The 20,578-nt window shown below is 30.1% G+C and overlaps 5 protein-coding genes across 5 annotated transcripts; 3 read left to right on the forward strand and 2 right to left on the reverse strand.

Annotated features, from left to right (window-relative positions):
* Positions 1-1,175: 1,175 nt before the first annotated feature.
* Positions 1,176-2,439, forward strand: Vha14 (vacuolar H[+] ATPase 14kD subunit). The gene is made up of 5 exons (NM_001126218.2): positions 1,176-1,357; positions 1,515-1,596; positions 1,656-1,738; positions 1,846-1,968; positions 2,046-2,439. Exons 1-5 carry the CDS (start codon positions 1,304-1,306, stop codon positions 2,070-2,072), a joined length of 369 nt encoding a protein of 122 aa, NP_001119690.1. The 5' UTR covers positions 1,176-1,303; the 3' UTR covers positions 2,073-2,439.
* A 2,453-nt stretch (positions 2,440-4,892) lies between these two features.
* LOC100568977 lies at positions 4,893-5,976 on the forward strand. The gene is made up of 3 exons (XM_003241246.4): positions 4,893-5,299; positions 5,368-5,596; positions 5,669-5,976. Exons 1-3 carry the CDS (start codon positions 5,102-5,104, stop codon positions 5,905-5,907), a joined length of 666 nt encoding a protein of 221 aa, XP_003241294.1. The 5' UTR covers positions 4,893-5,101; the 3' UTR covers positions 5,908-5,976.
* On the reverse strand, positions 5,972-7,325 carry LOC100168081 (ribosomal protein L35Ae-like). The gene is given in 4 exon segments (NM_001162305.1): positions 5,972-6,064; positions 6,240-6,398; positions 6,798-7,073; positions 7,231-7,325. Coding segments are annotated over 3 exon segments (459 nt in total). The 5' UTR covers positions 7,231-7,325; the 3' UTR covers positions 5,972-6,040.
* A 423-nt stretch (positions 7,326-7,748) lies between these two features.
* On the forward strand, positions 7,749-13,098 carry LOC100162534 (ubiquitin carboxyl-terminal hydrolase 1). The gene is made up of 8 exons (XM_008180038.3): positions 7,749-8,079; positions 8,632-8,781; positions 10,751-10,998; positions 11,061-11,266; positions 11,335-11,645; positions 11,715-11,969; positions 12,042-12,222; positions 12,296-13,098. Exons 2-8 carry the CDS (start codon positions 8,643-8,645, stop codon positions 12,906-12,908), a joined length of 1,953 nt encoding a protein of 650 aa, XP_008178260.1. The 5' UTR covers positions 7,749-8,079; positions 8,632-8,642; the 3' UTR covers positions 12,909-13,098.
* Positions 13,099-15,070: 1,972 nt separating this feature from the next.
* On the reverse strand, positions 15,071-16,144 carry LOC100166046 (uncharacterized). Its single transcript, NM_001326653.1, is given in 2 exon segments — positions 15,071-15,358; positions 15,421-16,144. Coding segments are annotated over 2 exon segments (630 nt in total). The 5' UTR covers positions 15,907-16,144; the 3' UTR covers positions 15,071-15,214.
* Between the last annotated feature and the right edge of the window lie 4,434 nt (positions 16,145-20,578).

The raw sequence follows: 20,578 nt of genomic DNA on the forward strand, positions 1-20,578 counted from the left end.
TATATTATAATATTATGTCTTATACCTAGACTGATATACCGTCTCCGCTCAGAATCGTTTTTCTTATACAATGATATCATTGAATTCAAATTTAATACCATCCATTATACAGTGATCGACTTGTAACCTACTGCGTACAGCAGAGCGACATCCACTTACCCACCTTTTTAATATTTGCGTTTAATATTACGTCTTTAGTATAGCAATACAGGCAATTATACGGTAGACGGAAATTACACTCGTCGTCTACAAAAAAGTTGTATTTTATTCCGACAATTCAATAATAACGTACACTCAATCAATATTATCCAGTTGAGCAATTTCCTCAATTTTTTTTTTCATTGAAATACATTTTTTTTGATGATGGCAATATTAGTTAAAATTATAAGAATTTAGTTTATTTTAGTAAACAATAAAATAATATACACTTCATAAAAATAACTAATTTTTGATTTTCAACATATTTTAATTAAGTATTTGAAATAATTATAAGTGGTACTCAAGAACATAAAATACCATTTTCAGTTAAATTTATTTTGTTTATAGAATTATGTATTTTAAGTTTCAAAATCACAGTAAAAAAATCCAGAAAAATACTTTACACTTTATAAAAGTACAAAATAATTTACTTGTTAATTAAAAGTGTCTATAAAATATACGAACGTCAATATATAAATTTAGTATATTTTAAGATTAAATTAATACTTATATATTCATCGACAGTTTTGATTTTTAAAATTATTGATAGCGAATAAATAGTTATCTCAGTCAAAACAAACTTAAAAGTGAAATGAAATTTAAAAACTTAAGTTAAAACATACTACAATATAAGTCTATTAATATTTCATACATTTAGTATTTAATGCCCAGCCTTGTAAATATGTGCATATTAAACAATAATTTTTGCATAAAAATTCGGGCCTTACTAATAACGTAAGTACCGGTTTTAGTTTTATTAATCCGTGAAGTTCGGGGTCGCGGTGGGCAGTGGTTAAATAAAAAATAAACACTATTATAGACAAAGAAAATGTAAGAAAATAATATTCAAATCATGCTTAATTTTTATTTATATAGTTTTGGCATTGGGGGGCTCAGGTTGTTATCAATATTAGTCAAGATGAAACCATATGTTTGTCTGCTTTATTATTATCAGTCAAAAATGAATAGATGATAAGGGCGTTCTCTTTTTCACTCTCGAGTGTGAACTGTATGAACTGTGAAGTTACTCTAATAATTGAAAAAAATCTTCTGTTTACAAGTTTACAATATTGTTGTACCGAAATAAATAACCGTTTAATTAAAAATGGCAATGCACTCAGCAGTTAAGGGTAAACTTTTGGCCGTGATCGGAGACGAAGTAAGTTTGCTACGAAAGTAGTTGCTGTGTAATTATAAACGATAAATGTACGGGAGACCCGCCCTTTTCGGTGTCTAATTATGTATATCTTTTCGATTTTGGACAATAAAAAAATGTCTGGAGCACATGCATTTACGTTTGTTTGTTTTCGTTTTAGGACACGTGTGTCGGATTCTTGTTGGGCGGTGTCGGTGAAATTAACAAACACAGACACTCGAATTTCATGGTTGTTGACAAAAGTAATATTTGTATTGAAACGCAATGAAACTGGTTTAATTGTATTTTTGTCATTATTTAGATACAGCAATAATTGATATTGAAGAATGTTTTAAAGGGTTTGTCAAACGAGATGATATCGACATAATACTCATCAACCAAAACGTAAGCATTAATAGTGTTCATAGACCTACATACTAAGTTTACAGGTTCATGCGGTAGTGATGTCTTTACATCTGATATGATAAATATTTTGCTTAAACCATCAACAGGTTGCTGAAATGATTCGTCATGTGATTGAAGGACATACACAACCAATCCCAGCAGTCCTCGAAATTCCTTCAAAGGACCACCCGTATGATGCTAGTAAAGATTCAATTTTGCGTCGTGCCAAGGTGAGTACTATGTCTGATATTTTTGAAATTTTCCCATTTTCAATTGAATGTCTAATTATTGAATTGTTTGGTTTTAGGGAATGTTCAATCCAGAGGATGTATAAGAAATCCATTCACCAAATTATTTTATCATTTGTTTTTTATTGTTAGTTTGGTCACTTTTATTTCAACATTCCATTCTAATTATTTATTATATATTCATATATATCGAGAAAAGTGTTTATTAAAAATATAATATTGTTTATTAAGACAAAACAATGGTTATTATTAGAGTAGGCACTTCGCCTTACATAATATTATTAAGCATTATTCTAAATATATACTCAATAATAATATTCGTATTCCTACAATGAAATCAAAAAATAAAATTTTTATTTTATTAAAAAAAAAATTAAGGTGTGGAAAATTACAGGAAATCAAAAATTGTAAATACCAAATTATCTAGACAGTAAAATTCATTTTTCCTTAAAATCCTTTGTTATTTTATTAACAATAAAAAAGTCTGTGATAAAATGCTGATGCATTTATTTTGTATAAAGTACTAATATGATGTATATTTTTGCTGTTTGTGCATTAGCATTGATTAATGGCATTACTTTTCATCCAGGTGGCAGGCACCAGAAAAGTATTACTTGTCATCAACATTTTTATTAAAATAATTTTGTTGAAAGAAGGTATAGCAAATTAATGTTAAAGCATAATATTTACTTATTAATTCTGTGTTACTTATACCATTGATTAATATGTATTATCAATAGGTTATACTCTCAAAGATTATTATTAAAATACCTAATGTTATGGTTCATTTAAGTGGTATATAAATAACACTACACTGAAAATTAAATGTATCTCCAACAAAGTAGTTCATTATAATTATATTTTCTTAGGCAGATCACCAAATGGTAGGTGAGGTTCCAGGGGGGGGGCTAGGGGCCGCCCCCCAAGGCCCAAAACCCGTATTTCTAAATAGAAGACTTGAAATTGTGTTCTAAAAATTGTTGTTTTGTATTTGATATTATAAGTTTTGTGAAAATTATAACTATTAAGCCCCCCCAACCAAGTCTCTGGATCCACCCTGCCAAATGGTGTAAGTAATTTATTGAACTGTTACTGTTCAATAACACTAATTTATTTGTTTAAATATAATTTTTGTCCATAAAATTAGATAGTGTATTATAATATTATATCCATGTTAAAAGTAGATACTATAGTATTCAATTTCGACATGTTTAGGATTTAGTAGACTATTGTTTTAACAATAGTTTAAGAAATTTTTTTACATACAAATTTTGTAGTTATGGAATGACTGGGCTGTTTTATTTTAGATAAAAATTTCTATACATTTAAGCTTTCTGTAGACTTATGACATTTATTGTATTCATATTGATGACTGATGAGTATTAAAAACAGACATCCTATATATCCTTGCTGATATTTCTGGTAAGATCAGCCAGATCAGGACTTGGAACTAAAATTATTTACTCAGGTTTTGGGTGTCAGATGGTTAGGTTAGGTGTTCAAAGACAGGAATATAAAACTCAATTAATATTTGGGAGTTCATACATTTTATTATTCGGGTGTAACTGTATACGTGATCCAGACAAACTTACTTGAAAACTAAATTTCTTTAATACACGTACCATTTAATTGATGAAGTACATACTTATTAGAAATTTACTTGTTAAAATATCATTATGATACATTTATAATCATAAATTATAATTACAATTACTTATAAACTATTCATTTAGGATCAGAGTTCATTCCACAAAAATTTTCAAAAATTCTATATGTACCCATAAATCAGTGTTGCAAAGATTACTTAAAAGAAGCATTTAAAATACACATAGGATACTATCAACTAATAACAAAGAATAATTAGAGTAATACTTTTTATAAGTATTTAAAATATTTTAAAAAAACCACAAAAAAAAAACTGTTCTTGTAGCAATCAACTAATAAGTTAAACTGTATCCTATATACAGTAATTAATCAACAACAGTATAGAGAATTTAGTTTTCTAGAGATAGAGTTGATTTTTTGAGGTGATAATGAGCCTTAGGGCCGTTCTTACAATGTACGGTTAAGTGTCGGTTAACTTTAACCGGACATTGTAAGAACGGCCCTTAATGATTATTACCTAGTAAAAATGTGTATACCCCTCAAACCAAATTTATAATTATGCCTCTGAAATAATATTATTGAATTATCTTTTTCACATTTTATTATAAACTAAAAAATAACCAGAGCAGATAATTTGCATGAAAATCAGAAATTAAATAAACCACCACAAAATATGTTAATCTATTCTGTACAATAAGAGTATTTAAATTTTAAATAGGAAATATCATTACTTAAATAATTTACAATAGTACCGTAAATAAGCAACTACAAAATCGAATAAACCACAAAAACACATAAAAAAGGTAGTTATTAGCATAGAACAATATTATTAGTCATATATTGGCATATTGCATGATATGACATGATTTAGACAATTAGTGCATATTATATTTATGAAATATTTATAATAAACAATTTTAAGGGTATCTTAAGAAAAAATCATTTTAATTTTGGATGTCCAGATTTTCAAGGGTGATGTGGGTTCTGGTTAATTTGAGTCCAAATTCCTGGTAATAACTATTAGGGTAGATAAAATATATACATATATATATTCATTTTGACCTTCAATATGAGCTCAGCTTTATATGTACGATTATATTTTACTATTATAACTCATTACTCAATATTATTGAATTTTTAACTGCTAACCTTGGTAAAATAGTTGGTAATACCATTTATTAAGTATATTTAATCAATGGTAATTCCCAATAGCTTTGTTGCCAGAAGGGGGGGGGGTCTTTCTGAGGAACTAACATCTCAATAAATATACTCAATATACTCACAATAAGTATCTACAAATGTTTTAAATTGAACCAAAACCATAAATACATTTAAAGTTAATATCAAAATAAATAATAATAGTGGTTTTTGTCGTTATGCATTATCAGTCAGTACATGTGTATGACAGGAAGTGCAAATTTTTGATAATTCTTTAAACATAAAATGATATAATTTAACCTACTTAAAGGCTACATTTAATCTTGTTAAGTTCAAACCACCTACACAATGAATGGCTAACTCACCAGATACTGTATTGCGGTTTAAGCATTCGTTTCTATGCTCTCAAGTCAAAATGGAGTCTCTACATTTGTTGATATTACAGTTGATTATCTATGCATGTACAGCATACGGTGGACCTATTAAAGATGAACAAGAACTAAAACCATGTCCAAAAATCAAACCCTTCAATAAAGTCAACATCGATCAGGTAGTAACAACAATTTGAATATGGAAATCTAAAATTAAGAAATGTAATTGTGAAATAATTTGTTGCAGTTATTGGGAAAATGGTTTTTGGCTATTATGGTAATAGAAGCAGAACATGAAGAGTTTGTCGAAGATGGTGTTTGCATTCATGGAGAACTTTTGCGATATAATAAAACCACATTGAGACAAGTATGGAATATAGATAACCCAATGTTCATTGATGACCACAGTGCTGTAATTGAACTGCCAACAATAGAAAACGAAGCAGGAATTTGGACAATTCAAAGTCCACTAGGAGGTGCTCCAAATTAAATATTACCTATGTTATTATTTAAAGTGTCTCCATATCATAACGTCTGATTTTTTACAGGAGACATAACAGCAACTATAATTGATGCAGACCCTGATACACATTTAATATTGGCGTTTTGTGGTAAAAGAGGATCAGCCTCATTACACATGTGGACTGTAGTTGTAACACGTCAAAATGGAATTTCTGCACCAGAAACCTTAAGATTATCAGCCATTTTGGTCAAACATGGTTATAATCCAATGGCAAGTAAAATTATCAGTTGGAAAAATTGTCCAATTTACACAATGATACCTTAAATGTAACAGATACTTTATGTTGTTTAAAATAATTAACCAACAGAGAAATAAACAAAATACAGAATTATACGATTTTTTTCATTTTTTTTATTTTTTTTTTTAAACTGAAAATTGTCAATTGTATTACAATAGCTTATATGCGGGAAGGATACATCATCTGAAACAAAATCAAATAAATAATTGTTAGAATATGGAATTCAGTAAATGAAGGATTGGTCAAAAAGTTTGATTTACATTAAAATACAGAGCTTATATAGCATTTTTGTATTTAATTAGAATATTTGAAGGGTAAAAATTTGAAGTATGATTAGCGGATAAAAAGAAATGCTTACAATCCTGACTCGGTGTCCCATCGCTTTAGCGGGAAGGTTGGTCTTAAACTTGGCTCGTACAGATCCAGTAGCACCGTGGGGACGGGTTACTTTACCCCAGATAGCACGGACCTTAGACTTCTTCTTTGGGCGTCCAGGAACTGACACTAATCGCTTAGCCTACAAACACAAATCCAATAAAATTTTAATTATTTAAAACAAGTAGTTTTTAATTTGTAGTTTGAAGTATCTTCATTAAAAAAACTTATTAAACAACAGACAAAATCAGAAATTATTCCAACCTCCTCTAAAAAACTATCTTAATTTAACATTTAACTACTGTAATTTGAGTTAATAAGGTTGTCAATGATCTTAAGTTAATTCAAATCATTAGATATAATTATTTACAAAATACGACAAAAATTTTAGTACACGGAATTAAGAAAAACAGTAATGATTTTTCTTTTGAAGTCACTCTTGCTAACCAATACATTAATTTACCACGACTTGTTATGATATAATAATATTATTACGAAGACTTCAAATATTACGTTCACATTAAAATCGAGTAATACATACCCTGTAGACATAGGCGACACGTTTTCCAACGTAAAACCAAGAGTCAGCCTTAGAATCACATCCGTCAACTTTGAGTAGAGCGGTGTTTTCGTGTTGATTGCGGAGTCCTCGACGGAAACCTGTGAACACTGCTCGAGAGTACAAACGTCCGTAGGGCCTCTTCTGGCGCCTTTTCTGTTTGACTACCTTCTTCACCTTGTCGGCAGATTCGACGACTTTTTCAGTTTTGACCTTTGAGGCCGATTTACTGGCTTTTTTAGCGGACGCCTCCGGCATCTATAACAAACGAAACATTACGCGGTTTAGAAATTTCATCCGATTCGATCCTCCGATTTGGCGAGTGTTTCGCAATTAATCTCATAACAACAGCCACAACCGGGGATACAGGGCGGTTATTTGAAAACCAAATGCGATTTCGAAACGAAAAACATACCTTTGAAGTGCGTTGAGACGTTGATGAAAAACAAATTCGCTCTACGAAAACGGCGAACAGCAGTAACTAGAAAGAGGAATTATCTCACGGTAAACAAACGCACTATAACCTGAAAACGACTCGTGTCTCGGCTGGTGGTGGGGGCGAAAGACCGTATGAGCGCATGGCATCATGGAAGAATGAACACCACTCACAAAGTGATAAGCGCCGTCCGACCGACGGTGACGTTTAAAATATTATGGGCTCGGATAATATTCGAGAAAATTTAAAAGCTGCCGTTTAAAAGCTTCCACCCGACTACCAAATTCAGAGATGATCTATACCATATCTTTATAGATCTTGACCTACTCCACCGGTCGTGAAATTTAGTAACCTTGTAAAATATTCAGTCCGCGGTCCGAGGAATCGTGGAAATCCGGCGGGCGGACAACCGTCTTCGGGAAAATATATGTCCGGAAGGTTTTTCCTCCAGAGGTGGTATCGCCGCCGGCCGAGCGCCCGCACGCACCGCAATTGTCGATGTTGTGTAAGTACAAAGTTGTGTTAACACGACAAAATGGTGGACCAGCCCATGTCGTCGGTTCGCCCGTGATAATCATTATAATTCATTTATTCATATATTCGTCCCTCGTACCCTCGTCCAATGTCGTTGGTACACAGTTGAGCCGATACTCGATAGAAAAACGATTGCTGGGAAAAAGAACGCAAGTGCCGATCTCCGTCCGCCAAACGCGCCTGAACACTAAACGCGCGCCCACGATTTTGGTTCGGTGACATTCGAAAACGATCGCCGTGAACACCCTTTCTATGCACACACGTCATTTCCATGAAATCTCCTATGTCCGATTGGTGAGTGTAACCGACCACGACGATATTGTCGCTGTCGTTGTAATTGTGTATTCCTCTCCATCGGTGTTCGTTAAAATACTATCACTCTACCCGCCCTTCTGGCTACCACTTAACGAGTTTGTATGAAAAGACTAAACTCCGACTGTCTGTCTCGTCGACCGAATTCAGTGTCGCTGCTTGGCCATTGGCAGTTTTCCTTCTAATCGACTGTGCCTGCGGTTGACACCGTGTTTGATTTCCACAAGCTGATTACGCTTCCTATACTCACTGTATGCATTTATGATATTGGATCATAATAATATTAATATCATACAATTAACTGTACCTGGACATTAATAAGGCAATAGCCTTATGGATCTTACTTGAGAAGAAATTGCAACTTGTTTTTAAATCATTGCTTATGTTTAGTTAATAGATACCTACCTGTTGAGAAGTTTTGTTGTTTGGTAAAATCTGAGGTTAGGGTCCATTAATTAAACTTAATAGACTAATGTTTATTTAGAGCCGTACAACCATTATTGGCTAATATATTGTAATTATTATTTATTTTAGGGTTAAGAAAAATGACAGTTTTATCGTCAGCAGAGACAGCTGAACAGCCGCCACGCAAGAAGTTGTGTTTATCAGCATCCAGGCAACTACAATCTAAATCCTATGCACTCTCCCAACTTAACCCGATGGCATCACCTCTTGACCAGCCTGGTAACTGAAGTTTACAATTTTTGCAATCAAGTTCTGTTAATTAAAAAGTTTTAAATTGCAATATATTGCTATTTTCCATATCAAAATTGTTAACGATCAAATAATTTATCTTAGTTGTTAATAATTGCTGTTCATTAAGTCTGTGTTATTATACTTTTCATTAGTGAATCTATAATTTTTCAATATGGAACAAGACTTCGAAAGCCATGTTATGTGGTATTTATTAGGTTACAGTTTTCTAATGTTTACTGTTCCTTTTATTGGATTTTTTTCTATGAAATATTTTCTTGGGCAAGTTTTAAATATCCAAGGATATAGAGTTATAGCTATATCTGTTATTTTTGCTGTTATTATTGTACAATTAATAATTTATAGTTATGTAAAACAAGCTTTTAATGAACCTGTCGATACAGTTGATGATAATATTGATGATAATGAAGAAGAAAAAGAGGTTAACACTGAAAAAAAGGATCAATAGTTATTATACATTTTTTTATCTTAATTTATTATTTTCAGCGTTCTTTCATTTTAGTGATAATAAGCTATATAGTTGTAAAACGATTGCATATAGATTTTAAGCACTCCTTATAAACTTTATTATTATAATCTAATTTAACGCACTTTATTATTTACATTCCAAATTTATTTATTATTATTAATAATTTATAATCGTGTTATCTATCTATGAACAATATTTATCTTATAATTTTATAGATTGGCTAGTAAATATTTTAATTTTAAATGAATAAATAAATATATTGTTAACCCCATTTAGTATTTTTTTTTTATCTTTATACACATTCTGTTAAGAAAAATATTTAATAGAAAAATCCTATACATATAAATAATAAAAAAATGTTTAATATCTACTTATATACAGTACATCAACCTTATAATTAACTTAAATTTGTCTATATAGGTAATTTATATTGTCCGTACATTTTATGTAATGTGGCTGAATACAAATAGTAGTTAATATAATATATTGTAATGTAGTAAGTTAGTTCTTGGGTTTAGTATACTTGGTATTATACTTGAATACATATTCAAGTATAATGATGATATTATTCATATTATGAAAAGTCATTATTTTAGTATCAATACATAACTATTTTGGCACTTAAAAAGTAAAAAGGTATTTTTTAAATTAATAAAATAAATAATTAGGTTTTCATATGTGTCCGCAAAAACAAGGTACACTCCTTAACTGTTACCTACATTACACAGTACACTATTCATAATTTAAAATTCTATCTGCGGTAGATTGATGATCCAATAATCTAGTTATGTCCCGAAAATAGAATTCAAAAATATGTATAGTATACTGAGTAATATGGATAATTAAATTATACACTGTACTCTGTTTCTGTGGACACTCAGTATATTAAAATTCATGAACACATAAAGTTTTTTTTACTTATATTTCAATTTATTCATTTTGTGTGTATTAGTTATAATTCTATAAGACATGTAATAATCATTACTTTAATATTTATTGGAATTGAATCATCTCCAATATATAATATATACATAAAATATATAATTTGTTATTAGAGGGAAGGATGGACGACATGACAATTAACTTAAATCAGGTGATATGTTTTAAATCTTTAATTTAAAACAATTCTTATAAACCTTTTATGAGTATAACTTATTCAATTTATAATATATAATTTATAATTTATACTGTTTTTAGTGGTATCTAAATTATTATAGTATTTTTAGCTGATATTTTCTATGTAAGTTATTCATTAATTTTAATTTGGTTAAATTTGTATTTTTTAATCTGGGGTTTAATTTAAAATATTAAAAATAAAAATACTTTACCTTTATAAGGATTTTAAATAATAACAATTTGTTGTTTGTGTTGAGTAATTAATTAGTTTGTTTACATTAATAACATCATACTTATGTGTGTTATGAAATGATCTAATACAGACAATTTATAACATTTTAATTTTCTTTAAAGTTATCCGGCATATCAAGCAACAGCAACAACTGCAGCAGCAACAGCAGCAGCAGCAGCAAATAAACTGTTCTTGTGACAACGAAAGCAATGGGTCCCCTGGTGTGGCAACTTTATGCAATCTTGGTAACACCTGTTTTCTGAATAGTGTCTTGTACACATTGAGATTTGCACCTTCATTTTTGCACAATCTTCATCACCTTATTACCGAGTTACAAGAGATCACGGGGCGGTCAACAAACGGACTCAAAGTACTATACCTAAGCAAATATTTTTATTATATTTTCTCATGCAATTTTTATTTTTTTCATAGGGAAAATGTTCGTCTCTGGGTAGAAGTACAAGCTCAGTTAGCAGCAAAATGTGGAACTTTCAATCATCATTAAATGTTAGTATGAATGATCTAAAAATCATACAAGTTACTGAACGTCTTCATCAAGTATTCGAAGCATTACATAATTGTGAGCTCAAAGACAGTTCAGATCCATATCAACCTGAAGTATTTTTGCAATCCTTAAGGTATATGATATATTACAAATGTTTTTATAAATCTAATTTTTAATTCTATTTTAATGTTATGTAAATAGAGACGTCAATCCAATTTTTGAGGGAAACCAACAACATGACGCCCATGAACTACTCGTCTGCTTGTTAGATAATATCAGAGAGGGATGTAAATTAGTCATGCAGCATTCTGCCCAAGTGAATTGTTTTGTAGCACCTGCTCCAGTCATTCAACCAGTTGCGCCTAATAAATTGAAAAAATTTTCTGGACAAGTGCGGAAGTCTTTAAAAATTGCATCCAGTAGTAAAACACGACCAGTTAATGGAATTCTCCCGCCCAGTGTTAATATTGCTAGTGATAAAGTGGTTTTACCTGAAAACGACAATTTTGCTGGTACACAATTTGTTATTCATGAATCATTACAAAAAGTTTTAAAGAATTTACTGCTAAATTTTTTTTTAGATGACAAACAAATGTATGTAGTAAATGGAACTACAAATGCAGTCCAATCTGATGAAAATGAAAGCATTCCTAATGGCAGCAGTAGTAGCAGTACATCAATGTTTGATGATTTTCAAGGTGTATCCCTACTTCGCACCACTTGTTTAGAATGTGAATTTGTTACAGAACGGAAAGAGAGTTTTTGTGACATCTGTGTTCCTATAAATGGTTTAACTAATGGAGACATATCACCTGAAAATGAATTCAACCCCTATGGTTTGTTATTTATTTCCATATTTATTTAATTATTTTCATTCATTTTTAGCATATTATGTATATTTATTCTAGATTATGACAGCGTAAACAAATTGTACCATTCTGCAATAGTAACTGAAGAATATTTACAAGACACTGACAAATATTGGTGCGAACAGTGTTGTCGATATAATGAAGCTAAACGAAGTGTTGGATATGAAAGTTTACCTCGACTGCTGACATTACATTTAAAACGATTTTGCACCAACTATAGGTATAAATTCACATTAACTCAAACATTAATCGTGTACCTATTTACAAATATTAATAAATTGATTAATTTTTAGAGCTGTTGTGTCAAAAGTAAATGAACACATGCCAACACCTTTAACATTGGAGTGTTTTTGTGAAGAGTGTTTATCTCTCAATTCACAACAAAAAACTCGAGCGCATAGTTACCAGCTGTATGCTATAATAATGCATTTGGGTGCTACAATTGCGTCTGGGCATTATGTCGCATATGTTAAGGCTCAGGACAACCTTGACGAGTATATCAATTGTCCTCGTGATCGACGCAAGACTGGAAGCCTTTCCGTCACACCCAATGGTACTTTGCCAGCAAATTATAAAAAGTCATCAATATCAAATGGTCTTTTCCGATTTCTAAAAATATCTTCAAAAACGTCATCATCTGGTGCTCCTAATAGTCAGTCAAGTGATTCAATTGATTCAGGAAAAGTTTCTTCGATAGGACGGTGGTGCCGTAGTCTAGAATGTTGTGGAGTAAGAATATTAGATAATTCAGAAGGTGGAGACAGTGTGTGGTTAGAGTGTGATGATGAAACAGTGAGAACAATGTCGGTTGCACAATTAACACAAATTTTAGAATCCAAATCATCCAAGAACTCAGCACTAACTCCATACTTATTATTTTATGTTAAAGTGAATCACAGCGAATAACTCATAATTTTTTAATTCATATGAATGAATAAACCATGGTAGTGTTCATTTGGTGACAAATAATAAATCAGAACTTCGAGTGTTGGCACCTTTACCAAAGACTAATATTTAAGTGCACATTATCACTACAACTTTTAATGTTTCAAAGTTAATTAAATACAGAATATTTAATTTTTTTTTATTATTATGATTATACAATTACCTAATATAATCAATCTCCACAATAACATAAAATATACTATTACCTAATTTAAATTTAAATAATATACGATTATTATACCATACTATTATTACCTTTCAACTTATAGCAATAATTTACAAATATTGTATTCAATTTTATTTTTAAAAACATATTGTCGATATTGATGAATGTATTATTATAAATATTTTAACAGTACAGTTTGTATTCCATTGGTCTTTGTTGATCAAAGTGATGGTATTACGAATTGTTATAATTACTGAAGCAATAAAAAGTATTTTAAAACTTGGAATACTATTGACAACTAAAATTAAAAATAATTTTGATAAATGTTAGACATATTATTACTAAATATTTAATATATTATGAAAATTATTAGAAATTAGTAACAATCATTATCCAATGAGAGTGTAAATCATTATTCAAATTATTTGTGTGCCAAATTCTAAAATACTTTTTGTTCTTTTAAAGTATTAAAAGAAAATAACGGCTGTGGTTAATTTTGACATTAATAAATTAGATATTTTGTATTAATTTTACATTTAAACCATTTTGATTGAAAAAAATTATAAGGTTTCACAAACAATTAAAATTATGAACTTAACTTGATAAAACTGTCCTTAAGTCTTAAATTATATTATATACATGTTATACATACATTTAGCTAACTATGTAAGATTCCACAATGAATTGTTGTAGTATACGCTAGGATAGGTTTATATATAAATGTTTCTTTATTTATTAGTAATAATCACTAGGTATGTATTGCAAAGGATACAAAATTAAATTTGCGCTTATCACAGTAATAAATTATGGCTGTAACAAACTTGTTTGATATCAAGATTATTATTATTATAGAATTCAATTAATATATCTACCATATAAGTCATATGATTTAAGTATGATATATTAAGTTGAATTATTGAAAAATAATTAAATTTTTATAATTTAATAATTTATAAGACTTAAAACTTGATAAATATATTGATTATTTTAGTGGTAGGTTTTTTTTTTAAAAAAAAAGTTTTGAATTATTGATGTGAAGCCTTATGATTAATTATTTGCTTTTTATAAATGTGATAATAATATGTTTGTTATTATAGACTGTTAGATTCCAATTAAGCATTAGTAATTCACCACAAAACTAAATTTAAATTTAAGTTTTAATACTGCACAACTACTACAACTAAAGAAATAAATGTGTAATATATTTAAAGACCATTTTGAATACAAAATTATATAAATTGTAAAAACTGTTGGTTAATTATAGAGGTCAGAGTTATAAAAGTTTTTTTTATTGGAAATTTACTATCTTATATCTGTTAATTAAACATCTTATAATAATTATAATTGCATAAAAAAAAATATGCTTTTCATTTTACTCTCAAGATAGATATATAATGTTAAGTTAGAATACTTGATATTTCTGAATAAAATATAAAGTTGTAATTAAATAATGTAAATATAAAATATGTCATGCAAAATTGCAAAATTTAATGTCATAGTGCCCTGATAAATGCGTCCTCAATGTTATTGGTATTTACATTTTTTGTTTTATACAATAATTGTCAACAGAACTCATCATTTTTTGTGTCTTCCTTAAATATAATTGGCTCAAGTATTTTTTGTTTTCTAATCTCAAATCTCATTTCCGTGTATTATGCTTGTATTATAAAATATATTTATTTTAATTTGGATATAATTGATTATGTACCTATATTTATTTTTATTGTCGCATATTGTTATGGCTTAAAATTGTGATTAAAACAAAATTATTTCTGTTTACCTATGTGCAGTGTTGTGTTTTTATTTATTTATTATTTTGTTGTACTAATATAAAATAAATATTGTGTCTAAAAAAATCGTCGAAGACTGAATCATTTCAAAAATATTTCCAGATTTACTTACAAAATCTGTAGTATGCCAACTTAATTTGTCTTACAAATAAAAAATGCTCATTTCACTGTGCATGTTTGGTCGGTGCTAGAGACATTTTATTATTCTAAACAAATCAGTATTGGTATATTGACATATTAAATTTATGTACATTATTATATCACAAAATATATAAAGGGTAAAAAAAAATGTGAGCATAATCAAAACGATTTTACCAATCTAATGTGCCCTCTAAGAATTCAAACGGCACATTGTCTTCGATCACGGCGTCTATGTGTTTCTTTTGCAAAGTTTTTTTGTTGGTGGCCACCATCGCTTTGTGACAGTGTTGCGCCAAAATCGCTACAAATTGCTCCTGCAGAACAGACGTGCAACGTGAAATAATAAGTTTCCAGCATATTTAATTCAATCGCTTACCGTCGCCTTTGTGACCAGGAACACTGCTTCGCCCGCCACGATATTGACGTCAGGGTCCATTTTCATGATCAACTTCACGCGGCCGGGCGGCAATCCCTTGTGGACATCTTTCGTCTTGGCGCCCGGGGAATCCTCTTTCCGCGACCCTGTCGACTGGTCGGGGTCAGCGTCTGCCGGTGGGCCGTCTTCGTCATCCGAATCGTCGGTGTGATACTCGACAGTGTCAACAAGTGGTTCTTCAGCTGTACGGCCGTCTTCGTCATCCGAATTGTCGGTGTGATACTCGACCGTGTCAACAAGTGGTTCGTCGACGATACTGTCAGTCGCCTCGGTGGCGTTTTCTACGACTGGTGGTCGGCGGTCTTCTTCACGTATTTCTTCTAAAATCTCGGTCAAGATGTCGTCGTTGTCGGCGGTGTTTTCAGGAAAATTGAGCTTCACCGACATCGGTTCGCTGTCGAACAAGTTTGGTGAGTCGTTTTCCATTGTTTTCGTTCACCTCGGAAATAAGTCAAACAAAATGAAAATGTTATATCTACGCAAACGCGAATCGTCTAGCGACGACTATTAACCCGAGAAAATATAATATAATCATCACATGTCAAAGATATGTGTACTTTATCCGCGAGTCGGGTTTGACATTTCGAGGATTCCGTATCGTCTCAAACTCTCGAGTCTCGAGCTGAAATATTTAACATTATTCGAGCCTCGAGGAGACTTCGATAGTAAGTTATTATCATATTCGAAGATAATACATTTTTGGCGGGTAAAATTATAACCTCAAAAATATCCAATCGTTCGAAAAAAACCTACGTGCACAAAGAGTTATCGGACGAAAGACGGCGCGGCGATTTTTATTGCTCCTCCGGTTACTTCATGGTTAATTTCATCTACTTGCCACTGGGAATTGACCACGTTGTTATGTCAAATGCATAGATGATACATACCAAAATCGAGCAAGCTCTACTCAGACTGCAAAAATGCATTTCGTCAAAGTCGTACGCTTGTGTAGGACGGAACACATGCAGGTGTGACGTCCATTGACACATCAATAAATTATACCTATAATATTCAATATCCTTCATATTTTGAAGCTATATAACATCCGGACATCGCGATATAATATTATAATAATTATAAACCATGTATGTTTCTAGGTTTCTCTCTGCTGCATTTAGACTGCCTAACACAAACTTATATATTTGATTTTTTTATAGTGTACTGTGCACATTGACAGGTAGGTAATAACTAATAGGTAACTAATAATAAAATTTCCAGAACGGACCTAATTGGTAATTTCTGATACGGTGATACTTATGCCGTGTTTTCTACAAACTACACTCTATATTCTTTTAATATTATAGTGGGATATAAAGAAAATAATATATAAGAATTAATTGTTGTCAACTTTATGTCTTTATAAGTAGAGTGCTTGTTTAGTGCTGGTGGCCAGTTGTTGAGTGAAATAAGAGGGTCTACAGCAGATCATAATTTTGAAAAAAGATTGTTATTAAAATTCAATAAGTATTTCTCATAATCATTTATATATATTATGTAATTTATATTTTAAATGTAAGGTACAGCTATAACAAGTATTTATAAAATAATATAGTCTGTGCATTTCTTATTAATTTGTTTTACTTTATGCCAAAACTAGTTATTTTCCTCCGATGAGATAAAAAAACGTTAATGAGTAAGTTAAATGTATTTAAAAAAATAAAAGTAACTTAACTTTTAATTTAGCTTAGTTATTATTTTCATGACAATTTGTAGCTTAACTTGGTTACTCAAATTCAGTAACTTTATAAAACTTACTTTAATTTAGCTTAGTTTTTTTTTTATTTTAGGATAACTAGTTAAAAAAATTGGTTAACTTGCCCAGCTTTGCAATTACTAATTCTAGATCCGATGGCATTATGCACAAATTTGCACGGTTTTTCAGTAGTACAACTTTGGCTCCTGGCCTCCTGTTAATATACGTTATTGGCAAGTCGCTTTTTTAATTTGTTTTTATTAGCTTTGCGCTACTACCGTTGTGCTGGATGCCTGGATTATATTATAATAATTGTTACTATGCGACAATAATGTTATGATTTATGACATAACAAAATGCGTCAGTATTTTCAACAACTAATGAAGAATTTAAAAACTATTGCAAAACTGATTAACAGAATAAAATTTGATGGAAATCATAATTTTAAACTTAGATAATTTGGAATTGTTCAAATAATGAATAATGATGGAAGTAGTTTATACATTTTGTACTAGTATTTTCGATCACATATTTGGGTACTTAGAATATATTTTGCTTTATGGCAGCGGAAATAATGTCCCACTGAGCGCCACTACTACGGTTCTTTCAATGACTGAAATAGAATCTCCAGAAAGAATTCAAACTGACAAGAATGAAACGTGCCGAAAAATGCAAAATGATGTTCATAGTCCTGGAATCAATAACAGATTTAAAAAAAAAAAAAGAAACTTTGCAGAAAAAAATCAATTTCGAATTTTGGAAACACAGAACCTGAGTGTTATTATAATAATATCGAAACACTAAAAACAGCCATGAATAGAAGTGGTTTATACTATGGAATATTTCTATGAAAATATGGTAGGGTATTGTAGCTCTAAAATCGTATAAATAATTAATTTACCTTTTTAATATAATAACTCTTACTAGTACTTAGTAGGTAAGGACATGATATTACTAACAAAATCAAATAACTATTTCTGAAAAATAATGCATGCCTAATTTAAGGAACTTAGAATGTTTTAGAAATTGATTTGTCATTATCTTTTGGAATTTACAATTGGTGTAAGCACTGGTGTGTTCAAGGCTGCTTGTGTTGTATATTTTAATATAATTAACAATAATTTATTTTTTATTTCATATGAGCTTTTAAAATATTTAATAATTATTAGGTACCTGCATTCCATAAGGGGTGTTCCTTCTATGGATTTATCCAAATTTTCATCGTTGTGGAAATGTATACTGAAATAATGTAAATTACAATTTATTACTAATATATGATGGATTAAAACATTTTAAAATTAAATAACAACTCTCTTGTAGCAAATGGAATGGCATCTCTGACCAAAATATTACGTGACCCATTGTTCATATAACTTTCCGAGCTAAAATGTAATGAACATACACGGTTCCAAGAACTTATTTGTTTCAATTGCTTACAAGACAAAACTACAAAACAGAAGTACAAAATTCAAATCAAGTCAACAGGTGTCAAATTTGGATTTATGTGTTATTTATTGTACTATCACTAATCGTACATAATAACGTTAGGTAACTAAGTTATAACTTACAGTTACCATTATGTTTAGCTCGGTGCTCTTTTGGCATGCGGTTTGGAGTCGAATATCCTATCCATTATGTATAATCTATGGTTAAATGTTTGACATGGTAAGTGTTGTAAGCAGTAAACTCTATTAGATTAAGCTACAATTTGTGAAATTATTTTATTACAATATAGGACAGGACGTGCCCAGCTGGTACCTACAATCACAGAAAATAGATTAAACAATACAACCACGAATACTAGAGTCTAGAGATAAGTAGACCCTTGATTAACTAACTACTCTACTTTTTACAATTAAAAAAATATCCTTTATCATCAACTATAGGTAAGGTACTTATAATTAAACTAGCTGCCCGACCTTCCTCCGGAAGAAATTATTTTTTTATAATTTAATTTAAAAACATATTACTATTTTTTGGCTATACAAATAATATAATATAATAAATTACATATTGTATAGTTATTGTTATTGCTAATTTCTGAAAATTATATATCCTACATTTTGAATTCAACCATTGGAGTGGTAAATTTTATTCTTTTTATTATAGAATAGAGATAAGGTAGAAAAAAATGTAACAATAAATTATTTGTTTAATGAATAATATATATTTCAAATGGAAAAAGCAGGTAAGTTGATGTGGTTCTGTTGTATAGTAGATTACAAGTGAGTCTTTGTATAATGGATTGTATTAAACTTGAATTCAATGATATAATATCATTGTATAAGAAAAACGATTCTGAGCGGAGACGGTTTAGTCTGGATATTTTATATTTTATATTGTTATTATTTATTTTATCATGTAAGTTGAATTAATATTATAATATTATAATATTTTATTCGTTTCTATGGTGATAAAAAAGTGTTAGAAATTAAAATCACATTTTTAGCGTATTTTTGTAATTTTTCGGTGGTTTTTCCCGTGGCATTTAATAACTATTGAGAAAATTGAAAAATGACCTCTCTAAAGTACCATCTTGATCCAATTTGATAAAAGATAAGGTATTATATGTTGAAATCAAAGCACTCCTTCTGGTATAAATTTTGTATACAGGATATAAAAAAAAAATTAAAATAAAAAATAAACACCATTGTAAAACCAATAGCTTCCTCGCTCCGCTCAGAATCTAAAATGCAAGTCCAAACAAATAAATAATGCAAGCGATACAGACATGCCATATGCATAAAACTTCATTATACTGAAGGAAGGAATCCCAGAAAAAAAGACCAAGGAAAAAAAGAGCAACACAAATAAAGAACACGGAAAAAAAGAACAATTTACAATTTTTGAAATTTTTAAAAATGTTAAGAATAATATGTACAAGTGGGGCAACTAGGGCTGAAATGTTGGGGGGGCTGTAGCCCCCCTGACATTACATGAAAATTAACCCGTGGGGATGATGCCCCCACACCCCCATTATGTTCACTTAAAAATATAAGAATATCGGAACGATTGTGTATTAGCAACTTTTTGATTTTTAAAATTTTTTTTTTTTAACTGTGTATTTCAGGGTACTTTGTAAGAATGTAAAAAAAAACTCGCTCCGCTCAGAATCTAAAAGCCTGGACAAACTTCGTTTTGAAGTTATTGATGAAAAACTTCATAAACTACATTTTTTTTGTATTTAACACCCATTTTAAAATAAAAAAATACTTAGAATTGAATATTGCTCGGACAAAAAATCGAAAATATCCCCTGATTTGCTAATCGTATATTAATCCACCTTGGGCAGGCCTCGGAATTAAACAAAGTTGTTAAAAAGCACATAATCTGCTAGCGTTGCCACTCGATCAGTGCGCTGCGCTCGGACAAAAAAATCGAAAAAACACCAAACACGGTTCCTCC

The sequence above is a fragment of the Acyrthosiphon pisum genome, chromosome A1 (genome assembly GCF_005508785.2).
Source record: "Acyrthosiphon pisum isolate AL4f chromosome A1, pea_aphid_22Mar2018_4r6ur, whole genome shotgun sequence".
Taxonomy (NCBI): Eukaryota; Metazoa; Arthropoda; class Insecta; order Hemiptera; family Aphididae; genus Acyrthosiphon; species Acyrthosiphon pisum.

Bases quoted from the DNA above. Each gene is read 5' to 3' on its own strand.
- Vha14 (NM_001126218.2), top strand. From the start codon at position 1,304: ATGGCAATGCACTCAGCAGTTAAGGGTAAACTTTTGGCCGTGATCGGA. The intron at 1,358-1,514 runs GTAAGTTTGCTA...TTTTCGTTTTAG, and splicing joins TGGCCGTGATCGGAGACGAA to GACACGTGTGTCGGATTCTT. The intron at 1,597-1,655 runs GTAATATTTGTA...GTCATTATTTAG, and splicing joins TTTCATGGTTGTTGACAAAA to ATACAGCAATAATTGATATT.
- LOC100568977 (XM_003241246.4), top strand. From the start codon at position 5,102: ATGGCTAACTCACCAGATACTGTATTGCGGTTTAAGCATTCGTTTCTA. The intron at 5,300-5,367 runs GTAGTAACAACA...AATTTGTTGCAG, and splicing joins ATAAAGTCAACATCGATCAG to TTATTGGGAAAATGGTTTTT. The intron at 5,597-5,668 runs GTGCTCCAAATT...GATTTTTTACAG, and splicing joins AATTCAAAGTCCACTAGGAG to GAGACATAACAGCAACTATA.
- LOC100162534 (XM_008180038.3), top strand. From the start codon at position 8,643: ATGACAGTTTTATCGTCAGCAGAGACAGCTGAACAGCCGCCACGCAAG. The intron at 10,999-11,060 runs GTACTATACCTA...TTTTTTTCATAG, and splicing joins GGTCAACAAACGGACTCAAA to GGAAAATGTTCGTCTCTGGG. The intron at 12,223-12,295 runs GTATAAATTCAC...ATTAATTTTTAG, and splicing joins CGATTTTGCACCAACTATAG to AGCTGTTGTGTCAAAAGTAA.